General features: G+C 49.9%; 1 protein-coding gene across 1 annotated transcript in view; it reads left to right on the top strand.

The window, feature by feature from the left end:
* Nucleotides 1-24,176, top strand: part of Msi2 (musashi RNA binding protein 2) — a gene marked incomplete in the record, with an annotated part of 308,813 nt that overhangs the window by 227,525 nt on the left and 57,112 nt on the right. The window contains 1 exon segment of the mRNA XM_055620541.1: nucleotides 15,832-15,914. Within this exon segment, the coding sequence (XP_055476516.1) occupies nucleotides 15,832-15,914 (83 nt within the window).

The following is a 24,176-nucleotide window of genomic DNA, read 5'->3' as shown; positions in this document are numbered from 1 at the left end:
GTCTGTATTCACAGCCTTCTGGCTTTACCAGTGCCTTCAATTTGTGCTGCCACTGTGAGAGCTGTCACTGTCTTCAGGGAAGGAAGCACCTATGAGTGTCTTCCTGGCAGACTGCTTTCATGTTTCTGACCCAGAGCTTCACCAAGACTCCTGACCCCGAGTTCCAATTTCAGTACTTGGCTTGGTGTCCAACTTGCAGAAACCCCAGGTGGGACCTGACCTTCACCCCTGGCCCCTTCCTTCCGCCTCAGCCTGCTATGGGCCATGGCGCTGTCAGTCATGGCTTCCTTTGCTCTCCTTGTTTGTTGCCCAGCCAGGATGACTGCTTTGTTCTTAAGAGGGGAGAGGCCGGAGCACTACTAGTGGGTCAAGTTAAAACAATCTGGACAGCTAGGGACAGAGATGACATTTAGTCCATTTCATGCCTGGACACCTCTGTAATTCCCAGGACCGGGTAGGCAGAGGCCTAGGAGTGTAGTGACAGGTTTCTCTTGAAGGCAGTAGCACTCAGCTTTGGCACCTCATTGTTAGAGCCCATACCAATGCAGCCAACGCTTACTGATAGCTAAGGAGGTTTATTATGGTAGGGTTTGGTTTGTGTGTTTGTCTTTGTTTTTAAGACAGAACCTCTTGTTCAGGCTGGCCTTAAATTGTCATGTAGCTGGAGAATGGCCTCTGCCTCCTGAGTGTTAGCATTCCCACACTGTTTGGAATCAAGGTCTCACTGTGTACCCCTGGCTGAAGTGGAATGTAGTGCTGTGTAGACTGGCCTGGCCTCAAGCTTACAGAGATCCACCTGCCTCTGCCTCTGAAATGCTGGGATTAAAGGCCAGTGCCACCATACCCACCCCACACCCACTTTCATGTGGTCCTGGGAAGTCAAATCCCAGGCTTTGTACTGTTAGGCGAGCAATCTACCAATTGAACTATAGCTCCTAGTCGAGGTATTTCCCAGACTCAGCTATCGGCCACTTCTTCCAAGCAAAGTCAGGTACCGAATCCTTAGGAAGGAACAACAGCCTCTCTCCAGCATGATAACAGGAGCTCGCGTTATCAGTTAATCCTCTTGCCAGCCCCGTGAGGTCGGCATTTTGATTCCTATTTCACAGGTGGGGAAGCAGGGTTAGGGAAGTTAATGGCTTGCCCCCAAATCACACAGCCATCGCACAGCACTGCCAGATTCCTCGCACATTCTCCGATCTGAGATTCAAGCTCTTCCAGGCCACAGCATCTCATTGCCCTTCCTTAAGGAGATGCACTCTCTCTTCCGACCACCCCCTTCCTTCTTTGTGGGCCCTTGGAACCAGGACTTAGAAACATTCCCTTTAGTCAAAACAAACCTCGTCGCTGTCTCAGCTTTCCTCTTGGCATTCTCAGGATTCACAGAAGGGTCAAGGGTCAGGCCCGGAGAACAATTCTGCCCTTGCTCTAAAGTGGAGGGGTGGCTCACTGACAGCCAACCCCACCGCACTGAAGAGCTGGTGAAATTGAACTGAATGCTTCTAATGATCTGTGAATGTATTAATCCTACTTTCTGTTAATTAACAATATGATAAAGCCGGCATTTCGTAAGTCAGCGCTTAACACATGTTTTAGCAATTATGTACTTAGTGGTTTGGATTCAGAATGCTAATAGAATAAAATTTTAATGAAGATACAATGCTGTGAAGAATTTATTGCAGACCAGGGTGCAGGTACTGTTGCTGTTAATGTTCAGGAGGTATTGCTTAGCTCAGAGGGGCCAGGAAGTCTGGGATGGACGGATTCTGGGCTCCCTTGCGTCTTTTTATCTAAAGGCTTCTCCTTGGTCACAGCAGCTCACACCTACCTATAACCCTGGTTCCACAGGATCTGTAATTCTCTTCTGGCCTCCTCAGGCACCAGGCACACGCCTGGTATGCACACATACTTGCAGGCAAACATTCATGCCCATGAAATAAAAACGAATCTTATTTTTAAAGAGTGTGCATCTCCTCCATCTATCTTATTTTCCATATATGTAATACACAGGTGCACTGTGTTAATGTATCTCATCTACTATTAGTCCTACCAAAGTGGGAATTGAATAGGATACATTTGCAACGAGCCACAGTTAGAATTTCATTTATTAATAATTAAAGTCATATTTTTAGTGAGAACAAAGATGGAATGTACTGGGTTGTTTTTTGTTGTTTGTTTCTTGAATTTTTCTTTGCTTTAACCCTTTGTGACCCAGCTACAAGCATGGCGTGTCTCATCTCTCATGATACTGAGTTCTCTGCCAGTATAACTGACAAAAACACATCTCACAAGGCACGCAGACCCCAGTGGGAAGAGCACGTTCACCATGCTAACTAAATCATGGTACTAATTTTCCAATCCCATCCTCCAATTATGCAAAGGATTCTGTTGAGACTCAGCTTGTAAATTTCCATCTTCCCCGATGTCAATCAGTTCTTCATGCAAACTAATCAAGGGTTGCATTTTTATATTTTTAACAAACGGGTTCAGAATCCACTGAAATACCACTCTCTTTTTTTAAATGGGTCTTTAGGCTCTGTAGTGTTCAGACATAAGAGCGTCAGGAGATGACCCGGTTCCATCATCCCTCACAACAGAATCATGTAACAGTGGCAGTATTTCCCCAACACTGGCCTTGAGAGGACTCCCTCTGCAGCACCAGGTTCCCGATGCAATACAGGTCTTTTGAGCTCATTGGGCTGCTGGCTTGCCCCAGCTCATCAGAGCACAGTTTGGGGGTGTGGTGCAACTGGAGAGGTGGGTGCTAAGGTCAATGGCAGAAGGGTCAACTGCCCCATTCGGGATGCACTGAGGTGGTGGTGCAGGCGATGACTTGAAGCCAATCCCATCATCTCCATGTCCTCTTCTGTCACACACAAATGAATGGCCCAAGGTACCAGCTTGCTGCTGTATTGACTAGTGGGGGCCTCAGTCTCATCATGGCTTTCCATCTTTCTCTGCATTGATGCATTTATACTGCTACACCCATTCATTCGTTTGTTTGTTTGTTTGTTTGTTTATGTGTGCCAGTGTGCCTGTGCCATGACACAGGTGAGGAAATCAGAGGACAACTCTAGGCTGTCAGTTCTCCTTCTCTATTGTTCGGGTCCCAGAGTTTGAACTCAGGTCATCTGTTGCATCTGGGGTCAGGAAACTTTACCTGCTGAGCCATCTCTCTGCTCTGGCTCCCTTCACTGGCTCTTAAACTGCTTAAATATCTCTCCATCCAGGACCATTCAACCTGTATGTTAAATATCTGTGAGCCTGGACCTGGTGGTGGTGTACCAGCAGCTCCAGTTTCCTGAGAGGTTGAGACAGGAGGATTGCTTGAGCCCAGCAGCGTGAGGCCATCCTGCACAACCTAGTGAGACCTTTATTTAAAAAAAAAAAAAAAGAAAGAAGCAAACAAGCATTGGTGAAGTTTGAGCTGTTTTCGGGAGAATAGAAATGACACATTTGGTTTCTTCACCCTCACTGCACAGCTCAGTCACGTACACAGACACTGGGGTGGCTACCCCAGACCTTCCTCAATTTGGAAGATGGGACCTGGACCTCAGCCTCATTTTCAAATTTATTTCCTAAGTGGTTCTGATGTGGGAGTCACTGGAGAGAGAGAAAGAGAGAGAGAGAGAGAGAGAGAGAGAGAGAGAGTGTCACTCTTCCAGACCAGTGCCTCTTCGATTTTGATTTGCATAAAATCACCTGGGGAGCTTTCAGATTCAAGTTCAGTAGGTCCAGGGTGGGGCCTGAGACTCTGCATTTGCAACTGCTTCCCCCTACCCCCTTACCCTGCAGCCCTCCCCCAAGCCTTGTCTAGAGCTTGGGAGCATGTCTAGTCCCTGTAGCAGAGCTGTTAACCCAGCTGGGCTGCTGGTCTCAGCTTCTGGGTGAGATCTGGCTTCCAGATGTCAAGAACAGCTCCTTAACAGCCAGCAAAATAGAACTGCCCAGACCCACCTGCGGTAAATCAGCAAGGTAGTCTAGCCACCTGGCCGCGGACTCTTTAGCAGCAAGGGCCCAGGGATGCCGATGGAAGTGACGAATGGGCAGGGGTGATTGCCAGAGCTGTCAGTTGGCGCTGACAGCTAGAGCCACGCCTCATTGTAAGGTTCAGAGAATTTGTGGGAGCGCTTGCAAAGCTGCTTCCAAGTAGCAGGTTTTTCTGAAGTTTGGAGCCTGTTCTGTGGTCAGTAACTGTTCCCAGGGACACGTCAGAAGAGGAACTGGCATGCTGCGGTGGAATACTGAGGAGACAGAAGAATGACAGCTGGGCCAGCGTGACTTTACCCAGTTTGGCCAGTGCTGGGTTTGACACTCAGAGATTCCTGGGTAGTGTTTTGTCTCTCCAGATGCACACACAGTAGGGCCTTTTGGTGGTAGTGGTGGGGTGAGTTCTTTGTGTAGCCCTAGCTGTCCTGGAATTGGCTTTGTAGGCCAGGCTGCCCTCAAACTCAGAGATCTCCCTCGCTCTGCCTCCCAAGTGCTGGGACTAAAGGCGTGTGCTGTTACTGCCCAGCACATTAAGGGTAGAAGCTGTAACGAGTCTGCTTTGATTGCTGGTGGGAGGTGCCCGGCCCCCCCGGTAAGTAAAGCGTCGTAAGCCATCTTCCTGGGCAGTGGGGTGGATTTTGTTGTTTCTCTTTCCCAGAAGTTGCTGGGAGTCAGAGTGGTTAAATAACTTGCCTGGAGTAACACTGGCAAAGATGGATCTTATATCTGCCATGCTCCAAATTCTAAGATTCCCCCCCACCTCACCTCACTGCCCGGCACTAAGTAGACCCAAACCCCCTTACCCAAGTTTCTCGCTGGCTGGATGAGGCTGGGGGATGACTCTGCAAAGGCGACAGATGTAGAACCCACTCCTTGGTAGTGTGGATATTGGTGCCAGCTCAGGCATCTCCTGTAAAGAAAGGCTTCTGCAGCACCTCCCCCTTCCTCTATGCTCAGGGAACTCTGAGGCTGAGAAGCCTGAAAGGCCCCACTCCTGCCATGTGGAGCCTACCCAGACCTCCCCAGGCACTGCCGTCCCTTTAGCAGGCTCCAAGCCTAGGCAGCGTGTCCTCCCGTCCTTGCCACTGCCTCCTCTGCCCTGCTGGGCGCACGCGCTGCAGGCCTGGCACCTTCTGCCGGGGTCCTGATCCGAGCCAGTTGTCGAGCGATTTAATTTGGTGAATTTACCACTGCGTCCCAGAGTTTATATTGGCACTTAACAGCAGTGATATGTGTCTCCCTCGCCAAGAACTGACTATTTTTCCCAACCAAGATGGAACACCACGCACAAAAAAAATAGGTTTGTGAGCTAATCTGCTGCCCTGACAAGTGTCATTCACAGAGTCGCTGCTACGGAGCGCACTCAGAATTAAATGAGGTTGGAGTTGTCTGGCCTGGACCACAGGTGCCTTTTCCCTCTCGTTTAACGAGAGTCTGGGATGAGGCACCCTTCCCTGCAGCCTCGGGCACTTTCAAATCATGCCATCAGTATTCATGACAGAGCCTTCTTGGAAAAAAAGTGATTTGGGGCTGGCTGGAGGTCTCTCCCTTCTCCTTCTGCCTCTTTTCGACCCTCTCCTGTTCCCCATTTTCTGCGTCTTTACTCTTACAGTGTATAGTTCTGCACACTTGTGTAATTAATTTCACAGGCCCAAGTGGATGCCCTCACCAGCTTAAAAAGAAAAACATGTTTCTCCTGCTGCCCCATGCCATTTTTGAATTAGAACTTTACTGGGTTTAGTAAGCCAAGGTATCCATAGGAATGGAAGCAAGATCTGCCCTTTACACGTTGGTATGAAAGGGTTTCGTTTGTTTGTTTGTTTGTTTGTTTGTTTGTTTGTTTTGCAGTACGGCCCAGAACTAATCTGTAAGATTTATTTTGAGATGATCTCATTAAGTTAACCAGGCAGGCCTTGAACTCCCGAATTAGCTCAGACAGATCTAAGACGTGGTTTCCTTCTCCCTCAGCTGCCTGAGATTACAAGTTTGTACATCCTGGGAACCTGTTTGCAATTTGGGAAGCAGCAGCTTTGCTGTCCCTTGATCTCCTGGCCTGTGTGTAAATCAGACGCGCCTTCCCATGAGCTATGGATCTGGAGGGTGGCTTTCTGGGTTAGCGGGCACTTGCTTTGCCTGAGGACTTGAATTTGAATCCAGGCCTACCTACATGCTCTGGTTGGGGATGGCAGTGTTGACGGGGATCCTGAGAAGCCTGATGGCCCTCCAGACAGCCTGGTGGAACCAGCAGCTTTTAGGTCAGACAGAAACCTTGCCTCATGGCAACAAGGCAAAGATGACTGATCCCGGGAGGAGAAAGACTGGCTCTGCCTTCCAGTGTGCGGGCGCACAGGCTCATGCCCCCACACGCCCATGGACACACAGCACATACAAATGGGGTAGGGAGACTGCTCTCAGTAAGGTCTCTGCTGCATATGCGCAAGGAGCAGAGTTCGGAGGCCCTGAAAACTCACATAAAACACTGGGCATTAGGATGCTTGTCCATAACCCTGGCCAGGGGGTGGGATGACAGAGGTCCCTGATGATCACTGGCCAGTCAGCCAAATTGATAAGCTTCATATTCACCAGGGGACTCTTCTCAGAAATAAAGATAGAGGGCAATCAAGGAAAGACAGTCAGCATCAACCTCTGACACACACACACAATTATATGCACACATGCCCCACGTACACACACCCACCCACACACACACACACACACACACACACACACGTACACATTCACACACCCTTCATATCTTGGAATCCGGGCTCTGGGAGGTAGAATCCTGAACCTTTTCTCTTTTCGATGGAAAGTTCTACATTCTTTTAAATAAAACGACCTCTGCTTGGTTTGGCTTCAGTTAGGAAACATAGGGCAGAGTCAGGCATATGTGGGCATCTGAGTTTTACAGACCTGGCTAAACATGCAGGTGCCCGCAGCCACTACAACCCAGGTAGGAGGTGTGGGGGTGCTTTTTAAGAGCTGCTTCCCCAGAGGAGACTGGGACAGGATCACCAGAGCATGGGTTCAGGGACAGTGTGTCCATCCTCTGCTGAGTTCTTACACTTGGGTTAGAGCGGCTGTAATGAAAAAGCTAACTTGTAACTAAATCCTCCCAGTATCCTTGCGGCTCACAGTTGCCACCTGACTTGTGAAGGTCTCTCTTCGAGTTTCAAGGTCAGATGTTGAAAGGAAAGACGCTGAGAGGAAAGGAAAGCACCTTTCCAGCAGAGAAACTGGCTCGCCTCTGGCAAACACCGGCCACGTAGCTTAATGTCAGTTTTGGGGACTCAGCCTTGTGCGGTTCCTTGGAGCTAGATGGAGAATCTGCAGGCACTGTTTCTGCTGTCTGCTTCCCATCCCCAGCCTCAGCCCCCAGAGGTGGCTGCAGAGACGCAGGTGTGAGCTGGCTTGCCCGGTCCCTCTCCCCTCCCGATTAAGTGGTGTGAGGGAATAAGGGAGGCCGAGTCTGCTCACACCGATCTCCGCCTTGCCTGTGCACCAGCCACTTGTAATTCCCCACAGCCCTGGCTGGCTCTGCAAAGCAGAAAGAAATATGACCAGGCAAGTTGAGAAAATAAATTAAACTAAGTGTCAACTTTTCTTGTTTCTCTCCTCGTTATTAAGAGATGGAATGGGGATCGTTTATCAAGCAGGGGGAGAAATTAATTGACACGGCTTTAATATCATGATGTCTGGCATGTCTGGTCACATTCCCTCATTTTTGGGGAAAAGCATTTTATTATAGTCTACAGCAACCAGCTGCCAACTACCGGTGTAAATGAGGAAGCAGGTGCGTGAAGGATGCCACATTGGAGACACCCTGACACCACCCTGAAGGGGACATGCCAGGGAGGAAGAGGCACATAAAGAAGAGAGGGAAGCTGTCTGCAGGCCTCTCCAATTCATCACAAGCCTGATTGGAGACCTTAGGGAGTTGGAGTGGGGGTGATGGCCAGCCTCAGCCACTGACACACCCCTGGACCACAAGTCTTTATTCTGAGCAGCTTCATTGAGCCCAGAGGCCCAGTCCTGTGCCCAGTGTCGGCCAGGGTGCCTGCTCTGTTCTTCGTTTTTAGCTAAGCTGGAGAAGTGAGTGCATTCTTGTATGTCTCCCAGGACAGCTGACTCATTGGGGACCAGGCATCCCATAAGCAGCTCTCCAAGGGAACTCAGCCTGCTCACTTTCAGAGGGTCTGTGGTTGGTAGCCTGGAAGAATTCAAAGCCCCTCACCCTGTACTCACTACAGGGTAGGCTGCCTGAGGAGACACTGGAGTTCTTTTCCTATATGAAAGGTCCCTTGGAGAACTAAGGGGACTGAAGCGTCACTGCTCCTCGCCAGTGCCTTTCTGGCCGAGAAAATCAGGATCAGAAAGCATAGAAGAAAAGCAAGCGTGGAGCTGCCATGCCTTTCCTGTGCTTTCCCTTTGCTTTTCTTCTCTTGGCTGTTCAGAATGTGGGGCTCTTACCTAGTTTGCAGAACAGGGTTGGAGTGGTCCACCAGGAGGGAAGCGCCATGCAGTGGCTACAGGGTCCCACCTTGGTCCTAGTCCCCATCTGTAGAGTGGGAAGGAGCCTTCCTCCTTTCCCAGGTGGGTATAGTACAGACTGCCAGGAGCAGGGCTGTCCAGTAAGCGTGGATAGACTTATCCCTGGTTTTGTGTTACGATTTTTGGTGTTCGTGGGGACCAAGCCCAAGACCTTGAACATAACTAAGAAGCACTAAGCCTTATCCCCACCTCCAGGATTATAGACTGCAGACTGACCTTGATACAAACCATGAGCTGTAACCGAAGGAGTCCTGTCCCTGACTGGTGGGAAATGACTTTACTGCTCTAATGATGTATGTGTTATAGCCTCTGAGGGTGAAAATGGACCCAGCACCTAATGCCCAGAACATCCTGATGGCCTTCTCGGGCTGAATTTCGTGAAGGCTTTCACTTGGTGAGCAAGCACCCTGTGTGACAGTCAATAACCAGAAACACATTGTTTCGTTTGGAACAGCAGCTCAGTGTCCCCATCCCCCACCACCTGTCCCCTAGAACCAACCAGTCTTCTGAAGTCCTTCCCCGGCAAATCCAGGGTGCACGAAGTTCCTCCCAGCCCCACTGAGCCGTTGTCTATGTGTTTCCCCCTCAGGCCTTCTTCTTAGGGAACCACAAGACAGTTGCCATACACACCAAAACCCACGTAGTGGCCTAGAAGCTTTGCGCCTGGGGCATAGAGGGTGTCCCTGGGCCTTGTGGGCATATGTGATAAGTACGAAGGGGTCCTCTCTGAGCTAGACACCCACCAAAATCCATCTTTGAACGTGCATCCGAGGAAGGCATTGGTCTCCTGAAGTGTGGGTTGAGAAAGCTGACTGGGAACTGTGCAGGGCAGCTGAGCGTAGTGACTGTGGAGACCATCCTGCCGTCCACCAGGTTGCCCGGGGAAGCAGGTACGGGAAGGTCTGTTTCAGTCGGGGAAAATTCTCACCACACCCATACCTAAGAGATTCATGTTTGTGCTTGGGGGCAACCCTCAGAGGTTGGCACTTTCCCCCGCCCCTGGGGGGTTGCATAAGTTCTGAATATTCTTGTATGTGTATACCTTAAATTTTTCCCAGAACACACACAATTAATTAGACAGGCTGGGGGAGGGGGCGGTTTCCTCCTGTAATTTTTTTTCTCCATAGCCACAGGCATTAAGTCATGCCTTTTGTCGGTTTCTATGGGCAGCCCATTTGTGACTGTCTCTTAGTGACTGTTGGCCTCTAGGATAAGCGGAGAAACTTATTTTGAGGCTAGGTAAAGGCTGTTCCCATCTCCTCCCTAATGTCTTCCACTGCCCCCCCCCCATACTCTGTAAGTGCTTTGGTGACCATGTTTAGAATGGGTCATTTTAATTTTGAGGTATCATGTTTTTATATTTCCATTCTCTCCGTCTGCCTTTTACAGCCCTGCATTATTCCGATGAATATTCAGTTTTGCTCGTTTGAACAAAAGAGGGAGAAAAGGTTTGACTGTTAAATGCTTCTCTCTTAAGTGGAGTTTTACTTGTTAGTTTCCAATAATAGCTTCATTCAAGAGAATGCTCCAGTTTCGATAAATGCAGTCAGCCCCCTGCTACCCTACTTACACCCGTACTGAAAGCCCTTTGTCTGGGGTGAACCCTCTTGCCACCTTCTTTGTCCTACTTCTGTGGGCTCCTGGAGCCCCTCGGAAGTTAGGGTGCACTTAAGGTTTTCAGAGGCGGTGGGCAGGTGACACTCTGCCGTTGTCGAGCAAGCTGCATTCTTCTCTGTTATTAATGGTGGCTGGAGTACGTTTAAACACCCAGGCAGGAGGCGGGTGTCGCTTCCCTCAGCACCAAAGGCGTTGAGACAGAGCAGGGTTGCTGCCAGGGCCTCCCTCACAGGGCTGTGGTGGAGTACAGGCTCTTGTGGACTCAAAAAAAACAGTCAGAAACCATGCCCTGGTAGAAGACCGGCTCACAAAACCGTTTTTCTCATTTGAGAGAAAGGCGAAGAGGCGCTCCACACGGAGTGGGGGCGGAGTGGGGCAGAGTTCATTGCTTTGCCCCTTTTGCACATGGGTGGAGACCAGAGGTTGATAATTCTATTCTTTCTCTCTCCACCTTGTCTGTCTATCCATCCATCCATCCATCTATCTGTCTATCTAGCTAGCTAGCTAGCTAGCCTCTCTCAGTGAACATGGCTGCTCACTAGCTACAGTGACTGGCTACCTGTCTCTGCCCCCTTCGCACAGCAGTGCACGATGCTGAGCCCAGGTTCTATGAGAGCTGGATAGCCAAACTCACTTTCCAACCCTAGCGACCACCCCAGCCCTTTGGCCTGTGCCTTTCAACGAGGATAATATGTTTCTCCTGTCCATCTGTGTGCCCCAGTCTGTTGGGCCTTCATGAGATACCATTTCCGGTTTCCCCTTGGGAAAACGAAGGGTGACTGTTCTTTCCTTCCTGCCTCCCTTCCCGTGGCTCTGTGGAGGCTGCTCAGCCAGCAGGTTGTTCTGAAAGCCTTTGCGCTAAGCAGAGACAAAAGGGCAGGTGCTGTGTGGGTGTGCTCACCAGGGTACCTGGAATGTATCTGTGTACAGACCAGTGGCTCCCAACCTGTGGGGCATGACAAGGGTCATACATCAGATATTTATATCATGGCTCACAACAGTAGCAAAGTTACAGTTAGGAAGTAGCAACAAAATGATCACGGTTGGGGTCACCACAACATGGGGAACTGTGTTAAAGGGTTGCAGCATTGCGAAAGTTGGGAACCACTTGCATAGACAGAAGAAAGCGGAGGTTTCTGGGAAGGGCTGCTGTTTAGTGGGTATCGGCTTAAGATTGGGCTGATGAACAGGTTACAGAGGTGTGTGGTGTGTAAACGGCTTCACAGCTGTGTCCTTCACGTCACTGGGATTTGCACCTTAAAAATGCTTAAGATGAGAAGCTTTGCGTTATATATATTTTACCACCATAATTTTTTTTAACTTAAAAAAAAAAACTATAATGCCCAAAGGGGGTTTCCCCACTCCCCACTCATCCCTCTCAAATTCCTAATCCCATTATTTCTGTCCTTCACTTGTCTGTTTAATTTACTTGGGGAGGAGGAAGCTGTTCCTAGTGAGTTACTAATTCATTGGAAATGATAATGCACCTGTGAGATAAAAATGATTATATGTTGAGGAATAACACTTATTGATAATTAAGTGTTTCATTGCTTCTTTGCTTCCCCAAATGGAATAAATAAATATTTTAGACATAATCAAGTTTGTTTTCTCTGTTCAGGCCAAACAGACAAGGATGTTGAAAAGACATGGATGCTTAAAGTGCTGCAAATGAGCCTTGACACCACTGAATTGTGACACATTCAGGGTGTTAGAGGCTTCAAATCCAGGCTGTCTTCCTTTAGCCATAAAACCTTTTTTTTTTTTTAAGGATTTGTTTATTTTTATTTTATGCATTACAAATGTTTTATATGCCACTTGTGTGCAATGCCCACAGAGTACAGAAAAGAGCTTCAGGTCTCCTGGAACCGGAGTTACAAATAATAGTGAGCTGTCATGTGGGTGCTGGGAATTGGACCCAGGTCCTCTGGAAGAGCAACCAGTTCTCTTAACGACCGGGCCATCTCTTCAGGCCCAGAAAAATCATGGCCATTTTGAGTCCTGTCGGGTTAGGAAAGAAGGACCGTCAGGGAAAGCTTAGAGTCAGAATCCAAAATTATGCCGAAAGCCCGCTGGCTCCCTTACAGCTGCCTGCACTTTAATCCCTGCTTCATAACTGGCCACCTTCTGCCTGTCTCTGCTTGGTGATCTGACACAGGTCTCAGTAATAATGACCCAGAGTTGCAACAGTGACGTCCATGGTGGACCAAGGAGTTAAGTAGCGCCAGGTGCAGCTTGAGTGGCAAGGCTCCACCCTTGCCTCTGTTCTGTTGTCAGGTATGAATACGCTGGGCTACTAGGGCCCTCCAAATCTTTGGCTGTCCTCCACCTTCTGGAGTGTCACTTGCTTTGCCTTCTTTCCCAAGAGCTTGCATGGGTTTTGCTCATCCACGCACATTCTCAAGCCTCCTGTGCAGGGCACTGTGATTGGCGAGGTGTATGGTCCTATTCTGCAGGGACAGCAGAAGCCCGTCCCTCGCTGTACAAGTTTCTGGTGACTGCCGTGACAAAAGACCACAAGCTTAGAGGCTGAAAACAGCAGCAGTCTGTTCTCTGTGTGGCTGCACTCCCTCTCCAGTTGGAGGTGACAGTTTCATGTGGTGGTTGGTTGTGGCTATATCACTTGTACCATGCCTGCCTTTGCCCTCCCATGGCCTTTTCTCTGTATCTCTCTCCATATCCCACCTCTTATGAGGACACCAGCTGTTCTACTAAGAGTGTTCCCTCAACCTGGGAACACTTAACCACGCTTGCAAAACCACTTTTTTTTTCCAGGGTATGGGGTATAGTTATATATTTGGAGGGTAACTATTCAAGGCCCTACAGTCACTCTAATTAGCAGTGAGGTAAAACAAAACAGTAAAAACCCTAGCTCACTTAGGCATGCTTTATTAGCAAGGTGTACTGAGGTGGGCCCAGATGTGACCCATAGGCTGGAAGCAAGTGACATGAGGTAGGGGCAAGGTCTGCCCTGGCAAGAGGCTGTCTCTGAGGGGTCCTTGACTCAATGAGAGAGAGAGAGAGGAGAGAGAGAAAGAGAAAGATCCTGTTGGCCTCCTTACCAGCCATGCAGGGGGACAGTTAGTGTGGAAGGAAAGGCCAGATCAGTCGAGAGCAACACACTGACTCGAGTGGAGTAGTGAAATGCTCAGACCCTGAAGCACGGAACAAGCCCATCCCATCATTCTCTCAGCACGTGGTGTTCTAGAGGTGCTGTTTCATCCCAGGGACCCACTGAGAAACAAGGTCCCAGCCTATAGTAGTCCAGAACATGCCTGGCTTAAAGTTAGTACTGGCCTCTCCTTTCTGTGTTCTTCCTGTGCTTGCCCACCTGGTGAGCCTCGTGAAGGCCTCTGGGCCCTCATCCCTTCTTGTAGAGTCTGGTAGAATCTGAGTTCTTAGACTAGTGAGCAGCAAAAAGAGGATTAACTGTTGAGGGCTGTGCTTATGCTGCAGGATGGGGCTCATGGGAAACTTGACTTGATAGTTTGAAGGCTTCTCCCAACCCTGAAAGAGGGCGGTGAGCCAGCGTGCACGGGAAAATGACAGGGGTTTAAAAAAGTCGAGAATCAAACACTCAAGCCCAAAGAAGGATGCTGGGATACTGCTGCTGGATACGGCTGTCCTCTGCTTTGCAGCAGCGAAAGGGCTAAGGAAAAGGGGACACCCAAAGAGGACCCAGAAAGCTCTATAAGTTCTCTCTAAGGACATCACTTGGGAAGTAGGAGCCTGGTGAGAGGGGCTGTGGTTGAGCATCCATTTAATTCATGTGTGGTGTCTGCTTCAGGCTTACATTACTGAGGATCCAGCTTTTAACGGGTGATGCTGGGAAAACTTCCCAGTTTGAGCCCCTTCACAGACTATTGTGTCCTCTTTAGAGTACATCAGACACCTGGTTCACGTGCAGATAATGGACTAGGTTGTGTATGCCAGCTGGAACATCAGCTCAAGATTTGGTACATGGTAACCAGTGGCACAGCCTGGAGATCATGACTGCATTTGTGAGGTAGCCCTGGTTCTCTGTCTTACTGGAGGTTGTTTGAGAGCAAGGCACAACCTTCATTTTCCTAAAGAATCTCCTAGAACCTGCTGTGGGAACTGTGATATAAAAGCTCTGTGTGTCGGCTCTGTGTCCCTGGTCGTCCTTGGAAAGTGATAGTAGAGGTGCCTTTATGAACCAGAAGGGATGTGAGAGATTGTCTTCCTACCTTGGGTGGTGGAATCCCAAAACAGACGTGGAAACCGGAAAAGGCTACATCTGTCTCTTATCTGTTGTTAGGACGCACTGATAATCGTATTGTACAAGCAGCCTGTCGGATTTTGCCTTCCCGTGCTTTGCATTCAGCCCACTCACATCTTTAGGGGAAAGAGTGTCTTATTTGAGGCTGCTGTCAGAAGATGTCATAGCTTGTAAACAAGTCACTTACCGTTCTGGAAGCGAGAAGTCAGGGTCGGGTGCCAGCATGGTTGCCCTGGTAAGGGTCCCTTTACAGGCTTACAGAAAGACACCTAACGTAGCCTGACTGGCCAGGAGAGAGGGATAAAAGCAAGCTATCCTTCCTTTCTATAAGGATACTGGTCCTACTCTGAAGGGTTTCCTCTTAATGACCAACTTCAGCTCCCAAAGCAACACACACACATTCACACACACCAGTGTACAGCAGCGCACCGGGAGAACTGGTCTGGGGGTCTGTTTGTATGACCTTTACTTCCAGATGCAAAGTGTGAAGTCCAGAGAACAGAGGCAGGTCTCTTGGTGATACCCAGGCAAGACTGTAACCAGGCCCCTGACTCACCGGTGCCTCTCCATCTCTGCCCAGGTCCCATCAGCGCCAACCCAACAGCCGTGCTCAGTGCAAGGTGGTAGACCCACCCTGAGTGAGCCCATGTGGTACCCTGGTGCTTACCGAGTTAGGGTCACAGATGGGGACTCGCACTGGAATGCTGTCGGGGGTGGAGAGAGAAGAAAGGAAGGGGCAGAAGGGTGGGGAGAGGCATTCAGGATGCTGAGCGGCAGTTGCCTGCCAAAATTCTTTAGTGCGGCTTGTCTAGTAAAGCCGGTCTCCAGCCGAGTAAATACAGTGGATAGCTGACGGGCTGACAGCAGGCATCAGACAGTCTTAAACTGCCCCAAATCCACAGCGTGTTTGAAGCGGCAGTAGCAAAGGGATACCCGCACAGAACAGAGGCCTGCAACTTTTAATAGTTCCTTCCAGGCCTCAGGATGTCCTGATGAGGTATTAGAGGAAGTCATTCAGGAAGAAAAGGACCAATAACTGCCTCCATGTGGAGGCCGACCCGAGGGCTAGCCATCGAAGCTGACAGAAAGGGCCGGTACAGGCCCGCAGTGATCCAAGAGGCTCTCTGTAGCCCACAAGCCTGCTTCCACACAGAGCCAGCAGGCTCCGACCCTTGTAAATAACAGACAAGTAAATTTCTTGTTTGCTGCGGGGCAGATGTAAGCCACATGGTGCCTGGTGCATGTGGGTGGAACCCTGACTATCCCCTCTGTGTTGGAAGGGTGCTGGGTATAAATTGGAATCACAGACCACAGCGTTCCCCATTACCTTCCCCCACCAACACCCCGCTTGTCTGGATCCTGTCCTGACTGCAGGCCACCCTGCCCACCCTGCAGGAACCAAACTCATTCCTTCTCTGTGTTTCTCCTTCCTTCAGGGTTTGGCTTTGTCACTTTTGAGAATGAAGACGTTGTGGAGAAAGTCTGTGAGATCCATTTCCATGAAATCAATAATAAAATGGTAAGTCTAGAGGGATTGTCCAATGGGGGACAGTGGCCACAGTGTCTCAGTCATGCATCCAGGAGTCAGGGAGAGAGGTTTGAGGTCTAGGCAGAGTTCAGCCCTGTCAGTGGGAGCAGTCGTGAGAAACAAAATCCAATGAACAATTTTAATGAAGGGCCTGTTGGAAGTAACGATGTTTTTCAGTAATACCAACACTGTGTTCAGGAGGTTGAGGCAGGAGGTATTACTGTAAGTTCAAAGCCAGCCTGGTCTAAAGAGTGAATTCTAGGCCAGCCAGGAATACGTAGGGAAGCCCTACCTCAAAAAGCTAAAAATACTCCAGGCATGAGGATGCAGGCCTTTAACCCCAGCACTCAGGGAGGCAGAGGCAGGTGGATCTCTGGGTTTGAGGCCAGCGCGTGGTCTACAGAGTGAGTCTAGGACAGTCAGGGTGACACGGAGAAACCCTCTCTCAACCAAAGTCAGAAGTAGGCTGAGGAGATAGCTCAGACTGAAGTACTTGTTGGCGAGCCTGAAAACCCAAGTTTGATCTTCAGAAGCTCTTTAAGAAACACTGGGTGTGGTTGCGTGCTCTTATAATCCCAGCTGAGTTTAGGGGAGAGGGTTCTGAGGAAGAACACCAGAGAGAGCCTTCCGGTTTGCACACCTGTGCCCACCTACACACAGGCATCCCTACACGTATACACAAAGCCAAAAAGTAAGTATTCGGTCTACCTTACAGAGTTAAGATCCTATCTAAAAAACAAAAAAACAAAAAACAACCAATTATCACTTTTTGGAACTATTTATATGACCATTGCAACCACTCTGTATTGTAGGCCATACCTATGTGAATTTCATGCAGTGGACATGGTACCCTCTCTTCTTTCCTCCAACACAGACTCCAATATGCAGGGCAAAGCATTTTGCTCTATACTCAGTTCTCTCTATTGTAACCAGGCAAAGGGCATGCCATGCTGGATATGGTTCACAGACTGGAGTTTGCAAGCCCTGATTTCATGGTTTTTGATTTTGTGTTGTTTCATTTTGTTTTATTTTTTGAGACAGGGTCTCACTGCCTAGAACTCACTCTGTAGACTAGATTGGCCTCAAACTCACAGAGATACTGTTGCCTCTGCCTCTACCAGGTTTGAAGATTTGTGCCACCATACCCATTCTCTGGCCCTGCTTTTGATGGAGGACCCTTGAGGATTTGCCGAACTGTTTATCTTTCTCCCCTCATAATCCGCCGCCTCCTCCTTCCGTTCCCATAGCTGCTCTTCCTGGAGGAGTAAGCCTCAGGAGGAGGGGGGGTCCCACTCCTGGAATTCTGTAGAGCCAGGGAGACTGCCCACAGAAGTGGCCACCAGAGGGTGCCACGCCCTGTGTGGTATCTGCCTGCTTTTTCTCTCATTTCATACAACTCTCAGGATGAGTAGGGGGTGACAAATCCTCTCTTTGTTGGTTCCAGAAAAAGGGGAAAAAAAAAAAAAAAAAAGAGCTCAGCAGGTATTTCTGGACCCATGTGCAGGCCCCCAGAGCACAAACATTTTTGGTGGCCAGCAAAACCTCCAGCCCCGAGAGAAGAGGGCAGGTGGGCAAATTTGGGCTTCAATCGCAGCTGTGACTTTGATATGTTCTTCCTTTTGTCAAAACATTCCTTGCTTCTGAAACATGCATTCAGATATGCATTGTATATTGGTCTGATATGTGCTCACTGACTTTAGATTCAATAATAGAGCTGTTAGTGTGGATAAGATCAAAGCAGTCTGCTTAGCATGTGGTGCTGCAGGCTTGATTCAATATTTGACTTGCTAATTTTTTCCCAGGGCACTAAAATAATATTGTTCATATTGTTCCTAGCCATCATATTGCATGTGAAATGAGAACAGTCTTTTCTTTGCATAGTGTATTTGGAGGCATCTGCATGGGCATTAAAGTGGTAAGGGGGAGATAGGTGGAGAAGAACAACGTAAGGTCCCTTTGTGTACTCGTCCTTTAGATCTGTTGCCTTCCAGTTGGCACCTCCCTCCCCACCTTTCATCACTGCCCGCAGATGCCTTGTTCAGCCTCTCCAGAGCTTGTTGTTGCCAAGCTCCGAGAAAGGTTGCTGGGCACCAGGAAATGGAAGGGGCAGCATAGGGTGCAGGCGAGTGCCTTCCTGCAGTCCTTCAGTTCCGGGGGAAGGTCACAGTGCAGGCAAGAAATGACTCCCAGTGTCACTATTGGCAGCCTTTGAAATGGGCCTGTGATACAAGATGGGAAAGGCTTTATGGTCCTCTGTATGGGTGGGGAAAACAAGGCCTAGGATTGGCCACAGGGCTTCCCATAGTGAAGGAGCATAGGTTTTGAGCTTCCTGGCTGCTCGGTGAGCTGCGTCAACTCTTGTCTGAGCTTGGGGTAAGAGGGCGAGTGCCCAGATAACCAATGGAGTGGGATAAGAACATGTTGAATGAAGGAGAACTTGTGGCTGTCCAGGAGCCAGAGGTGCTGGCGGCCATTCCCCGGGGTTCTCCCATCTATCAGCATCATTTTTCGTGTGGGTGGAACTGACTCCATGACCTTGGGCTGCCTCTGGTTTAAAATTCCTATTTTCCTTTAATCTGGGTCTGTGCTTGTTCTGTAGGCGATAAGCAAAATCGAAAGTGAACAGAGAAGGAGGAGCCTGTGGGGACAGAGTAGTTCAGATCCCAGTCTTTGAGGTCCCAGGGGAGGAATCAGAGATTCTGGAGAGCGGGGGACAGAAGTAGGTCACTGAACCCCAGCAAACAGAGCTGAGACTGCCACTTCCTTGGGTTGTTGAAGGCTGGGTGTGCAGAGGGCTTCACACAGTGTTTGCCCCAAGGTGGGGTGGGATAGAAGTTTGGGCAGGAACTTTACACTTTCTGTTATAGGATGCGCAGCTAACATTTTAGAATATATACATTTTAGTTGCTAGCCACTTGCTTTTGGTGCATCTTGCCTAATTTGACAGTCACACCCACAGTCACACCCTTTCTAGTGTAAACAAAATCAAACCACTCCCCCCTCCGTTTTACAGATAGGCAAGGCAGAGATGAAGCAACCCGAGTTCAAGGCCACACGGTCAGCAAGCGTCAGTCCCAGAATTCAGGACCAGAAAGCTGTACACTTGTGCCCATGGTTGAGCCCATGATGCTGGCCTTCCTCTCGAGACCAAAAAGGACTGTGATGATGGTCTTGTTGGCTTTTACAGCTTCCCATGGCCACTGAGCATCCTTTCCCCCTCAGCCCATGTAGTTTCTTGATCTCATAATTGAGAGATCTCATAATTCCCAATTAGAGAAGAGGACCAAGTTTGGGCTTAGAGGATCCTGGTCAGCCATCAGTCCAGGCCCCTTCACTTGATCCTTGGGGCATGGTAGAGAGCTGGCACCACTCAAGCTCAAGGCACAGCGCACAGGAGCCAAGACTCAGCCCCAAGCAGAACGAATGCAGATGTGCCTGTCAGTAAACACACAAACGCTTTCGTGGAGCAGCCCTCGTGATCCTCCTCTCTGGACACTCTGCAAGCTCCTGTGCGGGCGCAGCTAATAACGCCTCCCATGGCGCCATGCCCCTGATTGAAGCAGCCCCCTAGCAGCAGGGCTACTTGCTTGATTAGTCAGTCACCAGAGCCCAGCCAGCAAGCAGCCTCCTGATGTGCCAGGCAGCCAGAGGGAGGGAGGTGAGAATTGACACATAGCCAATTCTGTGGCAGCCCCCATCCCAAAGCGATATCGGGGAGACAGACGCTGGTACCTGATTGGGTAAGAGTGGAGGATGCAGTGTGGAAGGTACCAGGGTAGAGCCTTCTCCTATACTTCATTCACGGGGAATTAGCGTTTCCAAGGTACCGTGCTGGTACTGTACGGGCACAGACAGGCCCCTGCCCACCTGCCTTTCACGCAGCGTGCTAACTGAGGACTGCCAGTTTTCCAAGGGGACCACAGGAGCTCAGTGGGGAGGAGGGACCGGTGTAGTGGGCAGTCACAAGGGGGAGAGCTGAAATTTGTTTTCTTTCTTTTTTTAATTTTTATTTTGTTTCATTTGTTGTTTTTGTTGTTCTGTTTTAACCTTTTGGAGTTTGAAAAAAAAAATTACTTACCTATCTGTGCATGTGTAGGTGCAAGGGTGCCATGATGCATGTGTGGAGGTCAGAGGGCAACTGGAAGGAGTCAGTTCTTGCTTTCAAATGAGTCCCAGGGATCGAACTTAGAATGCTAGGCTTGGCACCAGGCACTTTAAGCCACCAAACCAGTACCACAGTAAGGAAGGAGAAGGAGGGAAAGAAAGGCCTTAGTTTCTGTGTCTAGTGATTAGAGTTTAGAGCTCTTTAATTACTCTTCTAAGACATTTGCCCTTACAGAAATCTCCTAAGCAACACATGGCTTATAGCCTCTGTCTTGGAATGAAAAGAAGCCTAGCAATAGCCACTCTCCGTGGCTGGCAGGTGGTCCCAGAGTGGGCCCCCTCCGGGAGGAGGTGAGGAATGCAGAGTCCCTGCCCCTCCTGGCCCAGCACAGGACTCAGGCAGTGGTTTGTGTCCACATTAAAGATGAGGGAAGCCCCAGTGGAGGATGTCCACTAATGATGGCTACCGATGGTACTATGGTACCACCCAGTGACGGAGGGTAAGCATGGGGGAATGTGGAGCTGGGACAGGGCACCTGACAAGGCTTGGTACACATCCCCTTGCCAGGCTAGTGCCCTCAGTATCACCTGCCAGTCTCTGTCTCATCAGGAAAAGATCACTTAACCCTGGAAACTCCCAGAACCCAGGTCTCCTTCCCGAAGAAGCTCTGACCTTTCAGAAGCTCCTTTCCATTCTGCTGTGACCACGCTATGAGGCACACCTATTGGAGGAAAGGGTTAGGCCCTCCTGTCACCATGTGAGCACCTGCTGGGTCATTGAGAGACACCGAGAGCTTCGGAATCTAAGACAGAAGCCCAGACCCACTACTGGTTATTGTGTGATTCCTCCGCTCTCAACCTGCACCTGCTTTGTCCCTCCAGCTCAGGTGAAGCCCTGGTTCTGTTCCCGGTCCCAGAGACCTTGCCTACTCTTGTGGTCACATTTATAATCTGAAAGGCTGGCAGGAATCCAGCTCTCCTGAAAACACTGTGACAGCAGGTGACAGCAAGTGACCTCCCTTTGGCCTAAGCCAGGGGCCAAGCTTTCTGTAAAGGGCCAGATAGTAAATATTTGAGGCTTGAAGGACCATATGGTCTCTGTCACAGCTATTCAACACCACCATTGTAGCCAAACACAGCCCCAGACAGTATGCAAATGAGCAGGCGTGGCTGTGTTCAAATAAAACCTAATTTACAAAAACAGGATGCAGCCAGCTGGATTTGGCCTACTGACCATCATCATCTGCAACTGAGGCCTAAACTAGCCCAGAACAAGGCCAGCATGGGTGATGCGTGCCTCCAGGGCCCCGAGGAAAGGGTTTTAGCTGAACGCTCAACCAGGCTTACAATAGAATCGTGCAGTTTGTGAAGCAGAGAAGAGAAGGTGTCCTCAACAGACAGTGGGGCTTGAGGGTAGGAGAGCCTGCATTCATAGGAGAGCACCAACCACGAGCAGGGGGAGAATGAAGTAAAGGTCAGAGGGCAGTGCTGTCCACCCCTCATGCCTCCCTGCCAGATGGCACCACAGACCCCCCCTTTGCTGAGCATTCCACAGTCTGGTACTCTTCTACCTACCAGCTTCATGACCTGGGGAAAGTTAACTTCTGGCTTGTCCCCTTTCTTAAGAAAAGGACATGGGGTTAACAACAAGTAAACAACATGGAGAACACTGAGACAAAGGGTCATGCAGGGTTTGGAACAGAGCCAAGCTGTACCCTGCCCTGTCATAGGGAGTGGCCTTTCCAATGTCATCATTATCATCATTCTCAGAGTCACATTGCTTGAGCCAATATGAGACCCTCTGGAGTCCCCGTGGGAGTAGGTACTTCTGGTGCCTGACTGGAGGTGGCACCAGGAGAGGAGAGGTATCCAGTCTCTAGAACAAGCAGCAGGGTCCTGTGATCTGCTGCTGCTGCTGCTGCTGCTGCTGCTGCTGCTGCTGCTTTTTTTTTTTTTTTTTTTAAGATTATATTTTGTGTGTGTGCATAAGTGCAATTGCCCACAGAAGCCAGAAGAGGGCGTTTGGCTCCCTGAAGCTGGAGTTGGAGACAATGGGGAGCCTCGTGGTGTGGGTGCTGGGAACAAATCTCAGATCCTCTGACAGACAGCATTAAACCATCTTTCCAGCCCCATGACACAGGGTTCTCTAGGCTCCAGGAAAACTGAATCAGACCCTTTGGCTGAATCATTCTTTGACTAGGTTCCAGAGAGCTCACTTCCAGGACCAAAGCTTTCTGTGATCCGCAGCCTATTCTCTTCAGCTCAGAGCATACTTGGGGGACCAAGCCTTAGAGCAGAACCCTGAGGAAGAAGGCACAGCAGGGCAGTGAGAAAGCTGAGTTGGCCTCTCCAAATCAGGTCCACGGTGCTGGGCCAAGTTGGCCCTGGAACCTCCCTGAGGCTGGGGTCAGCATCTGTGCCTTGCTTCTGGCAGAATGCCTGGTGACGCGGCTCTTATCTCCTCCTTCAGGCACCATCCTCATCTCCAAAGACTGAAAGCTCGGTCGGGAACCAGCCCAAAACTGTGAGGATGGGTGGGTGGAATTAACTGGGCCTCTGTGCTCACGATCCTATTTGTAGCATCATTCTCACTCCTAGGCTAATTTTAGCCCATCCATTCTGCTTCTGTTGCCATTTATAAAACGAGAATGTCAAATGCAATATTAAACAAGCAGGATGAAGGCAAAAAAGGAAATGGCAGAGAGGCATTTAACAAACGAATCCCATGTTTACGTGGGAAAGGGAGAGATGTGTGCACACGCCCGTTTGTGTGCTGGCTCCGATGATGGGAGCTGAACAATGTGTGTGTTGGGGAAGCCTGGGAGAAGTGGAGGGGAGGAGTCGGGGTGGTCTTCGGGAAATATGCGCTGCTCTTCAGGCAGAAGTAATTTAGCCTGCAGGGAGGTAGCTTCCCTGTCAGAGCCTCCCAGCCTTCCAGCTTGCCCTTCATTGGTCCTCTAGTCAGGTCAGTGGAAGGAGAGGGAATGAGGATGAGGTGCTGAACCTCTAGTTTTTTTCCACACCTGCTCAGCTGGCATGGCCCCCAGCAGCTCTGGCGAGGGGGCCACACAGAAGCCGCTGGAAGAAGCCCTCCTGTGTCTTCTCTCGGCCTTGAGACTTTGTCTCTGGGTCCTTTCTTTGGCCTCTTCCGGCAGCTGCTCCACCCCATATCCAAGGAGCTTCAGGCTGCTGCTGAAGCTGCTCCTTTCCTGTCGTCTCTGCTGCATGGTTAAGAGAGGTCAGCTCTTACATTTTTTGGTTGTGAGCCTAGCCTTTAACCGCTGAGCTAGAGTGCAGGGAATCTTATGAAAGAAGGGGGAGATAGACAGACCTGGAAGGGACAGGAGCTCCAAAAGGAGACCAACAGAGCCATAAAGACTGAGCCCTGGGGTCCCTGAAGAAAATGCTACCCCAACCAAGGACAGTGCATGAAGAGTACCTAAAACCCTGGCTCAGATGTAACCCATAGACTCAGTCTCCAAGTGGGGTCCCTAGTAAGGGGAGCAGGGACTCTCTCTGGCATGAACTCAGAGGCAGGCTCTCTGATTAACTCCCACTGGTGGGTGCAGCCTTGCCAGTCCACAGAGGAAGACAATGCAACCAGTCCTGATGAGACCTGATAGGCTAAGGTCAGAGAGAAGGGGAGGAAGACCTCCCCTATCAGTGGACTAGGACAGGGACATAGGGGGAGAAAAGGGAGGGCAGATAGGATTGGGAAGAGGCGAGGGAGGGGGCCACAGCCGGGATACAAATTGAATAAATTGTAGTAAGTGATAAGAATTTAAAAGAGGAAAAGGAAAAAGAAGAGAGGCCGGCTCTGGGCCGGGGCAGACACCGCTCTGTCCTACACCCAGATTTGGACACCTGCCGGGGGCCAAGCTTCCCCTTCACTTTGAAATGCCCTTGCAGGTGCCGGGAGGGGGGGGGGGGGGCGGAGAACAGCTGGTGCTTACTGCCGTCAGCTATTTCCTCAAATAGTACAGCCTGCCAGCTCCCCTAGCACACCTTGATGATGAATGCAGGGAGCTGGGACTACCTGGCTACCTGGCTGGAGGGTGGGGGTTGGGGATGAAGGGTCCCTCAGGAATAGGGCTGGGCCCTGCAGGTGGGCGGGGCAGCTGCTTTCCATCCTGCACTTTGGAATCAAAA

The sequence above is a fragment of the Psammomys obesus genome, unplaced genomic scaffold, assembly GCF_907164565.1.
Source record: "Psammomys obesus unplaced genomic scaffold, mPsaObe1.curated_primary_1811, whole genome shotgun sequence".
NCBI lineage: Eukaryota > Metazoa > Chordata > Mammalia > Rodentia > Muridae > Psammomys > Psammomys obesus.
This window is presented reverse-complemented; position numbering and strand designations above follow the sequence as displayed.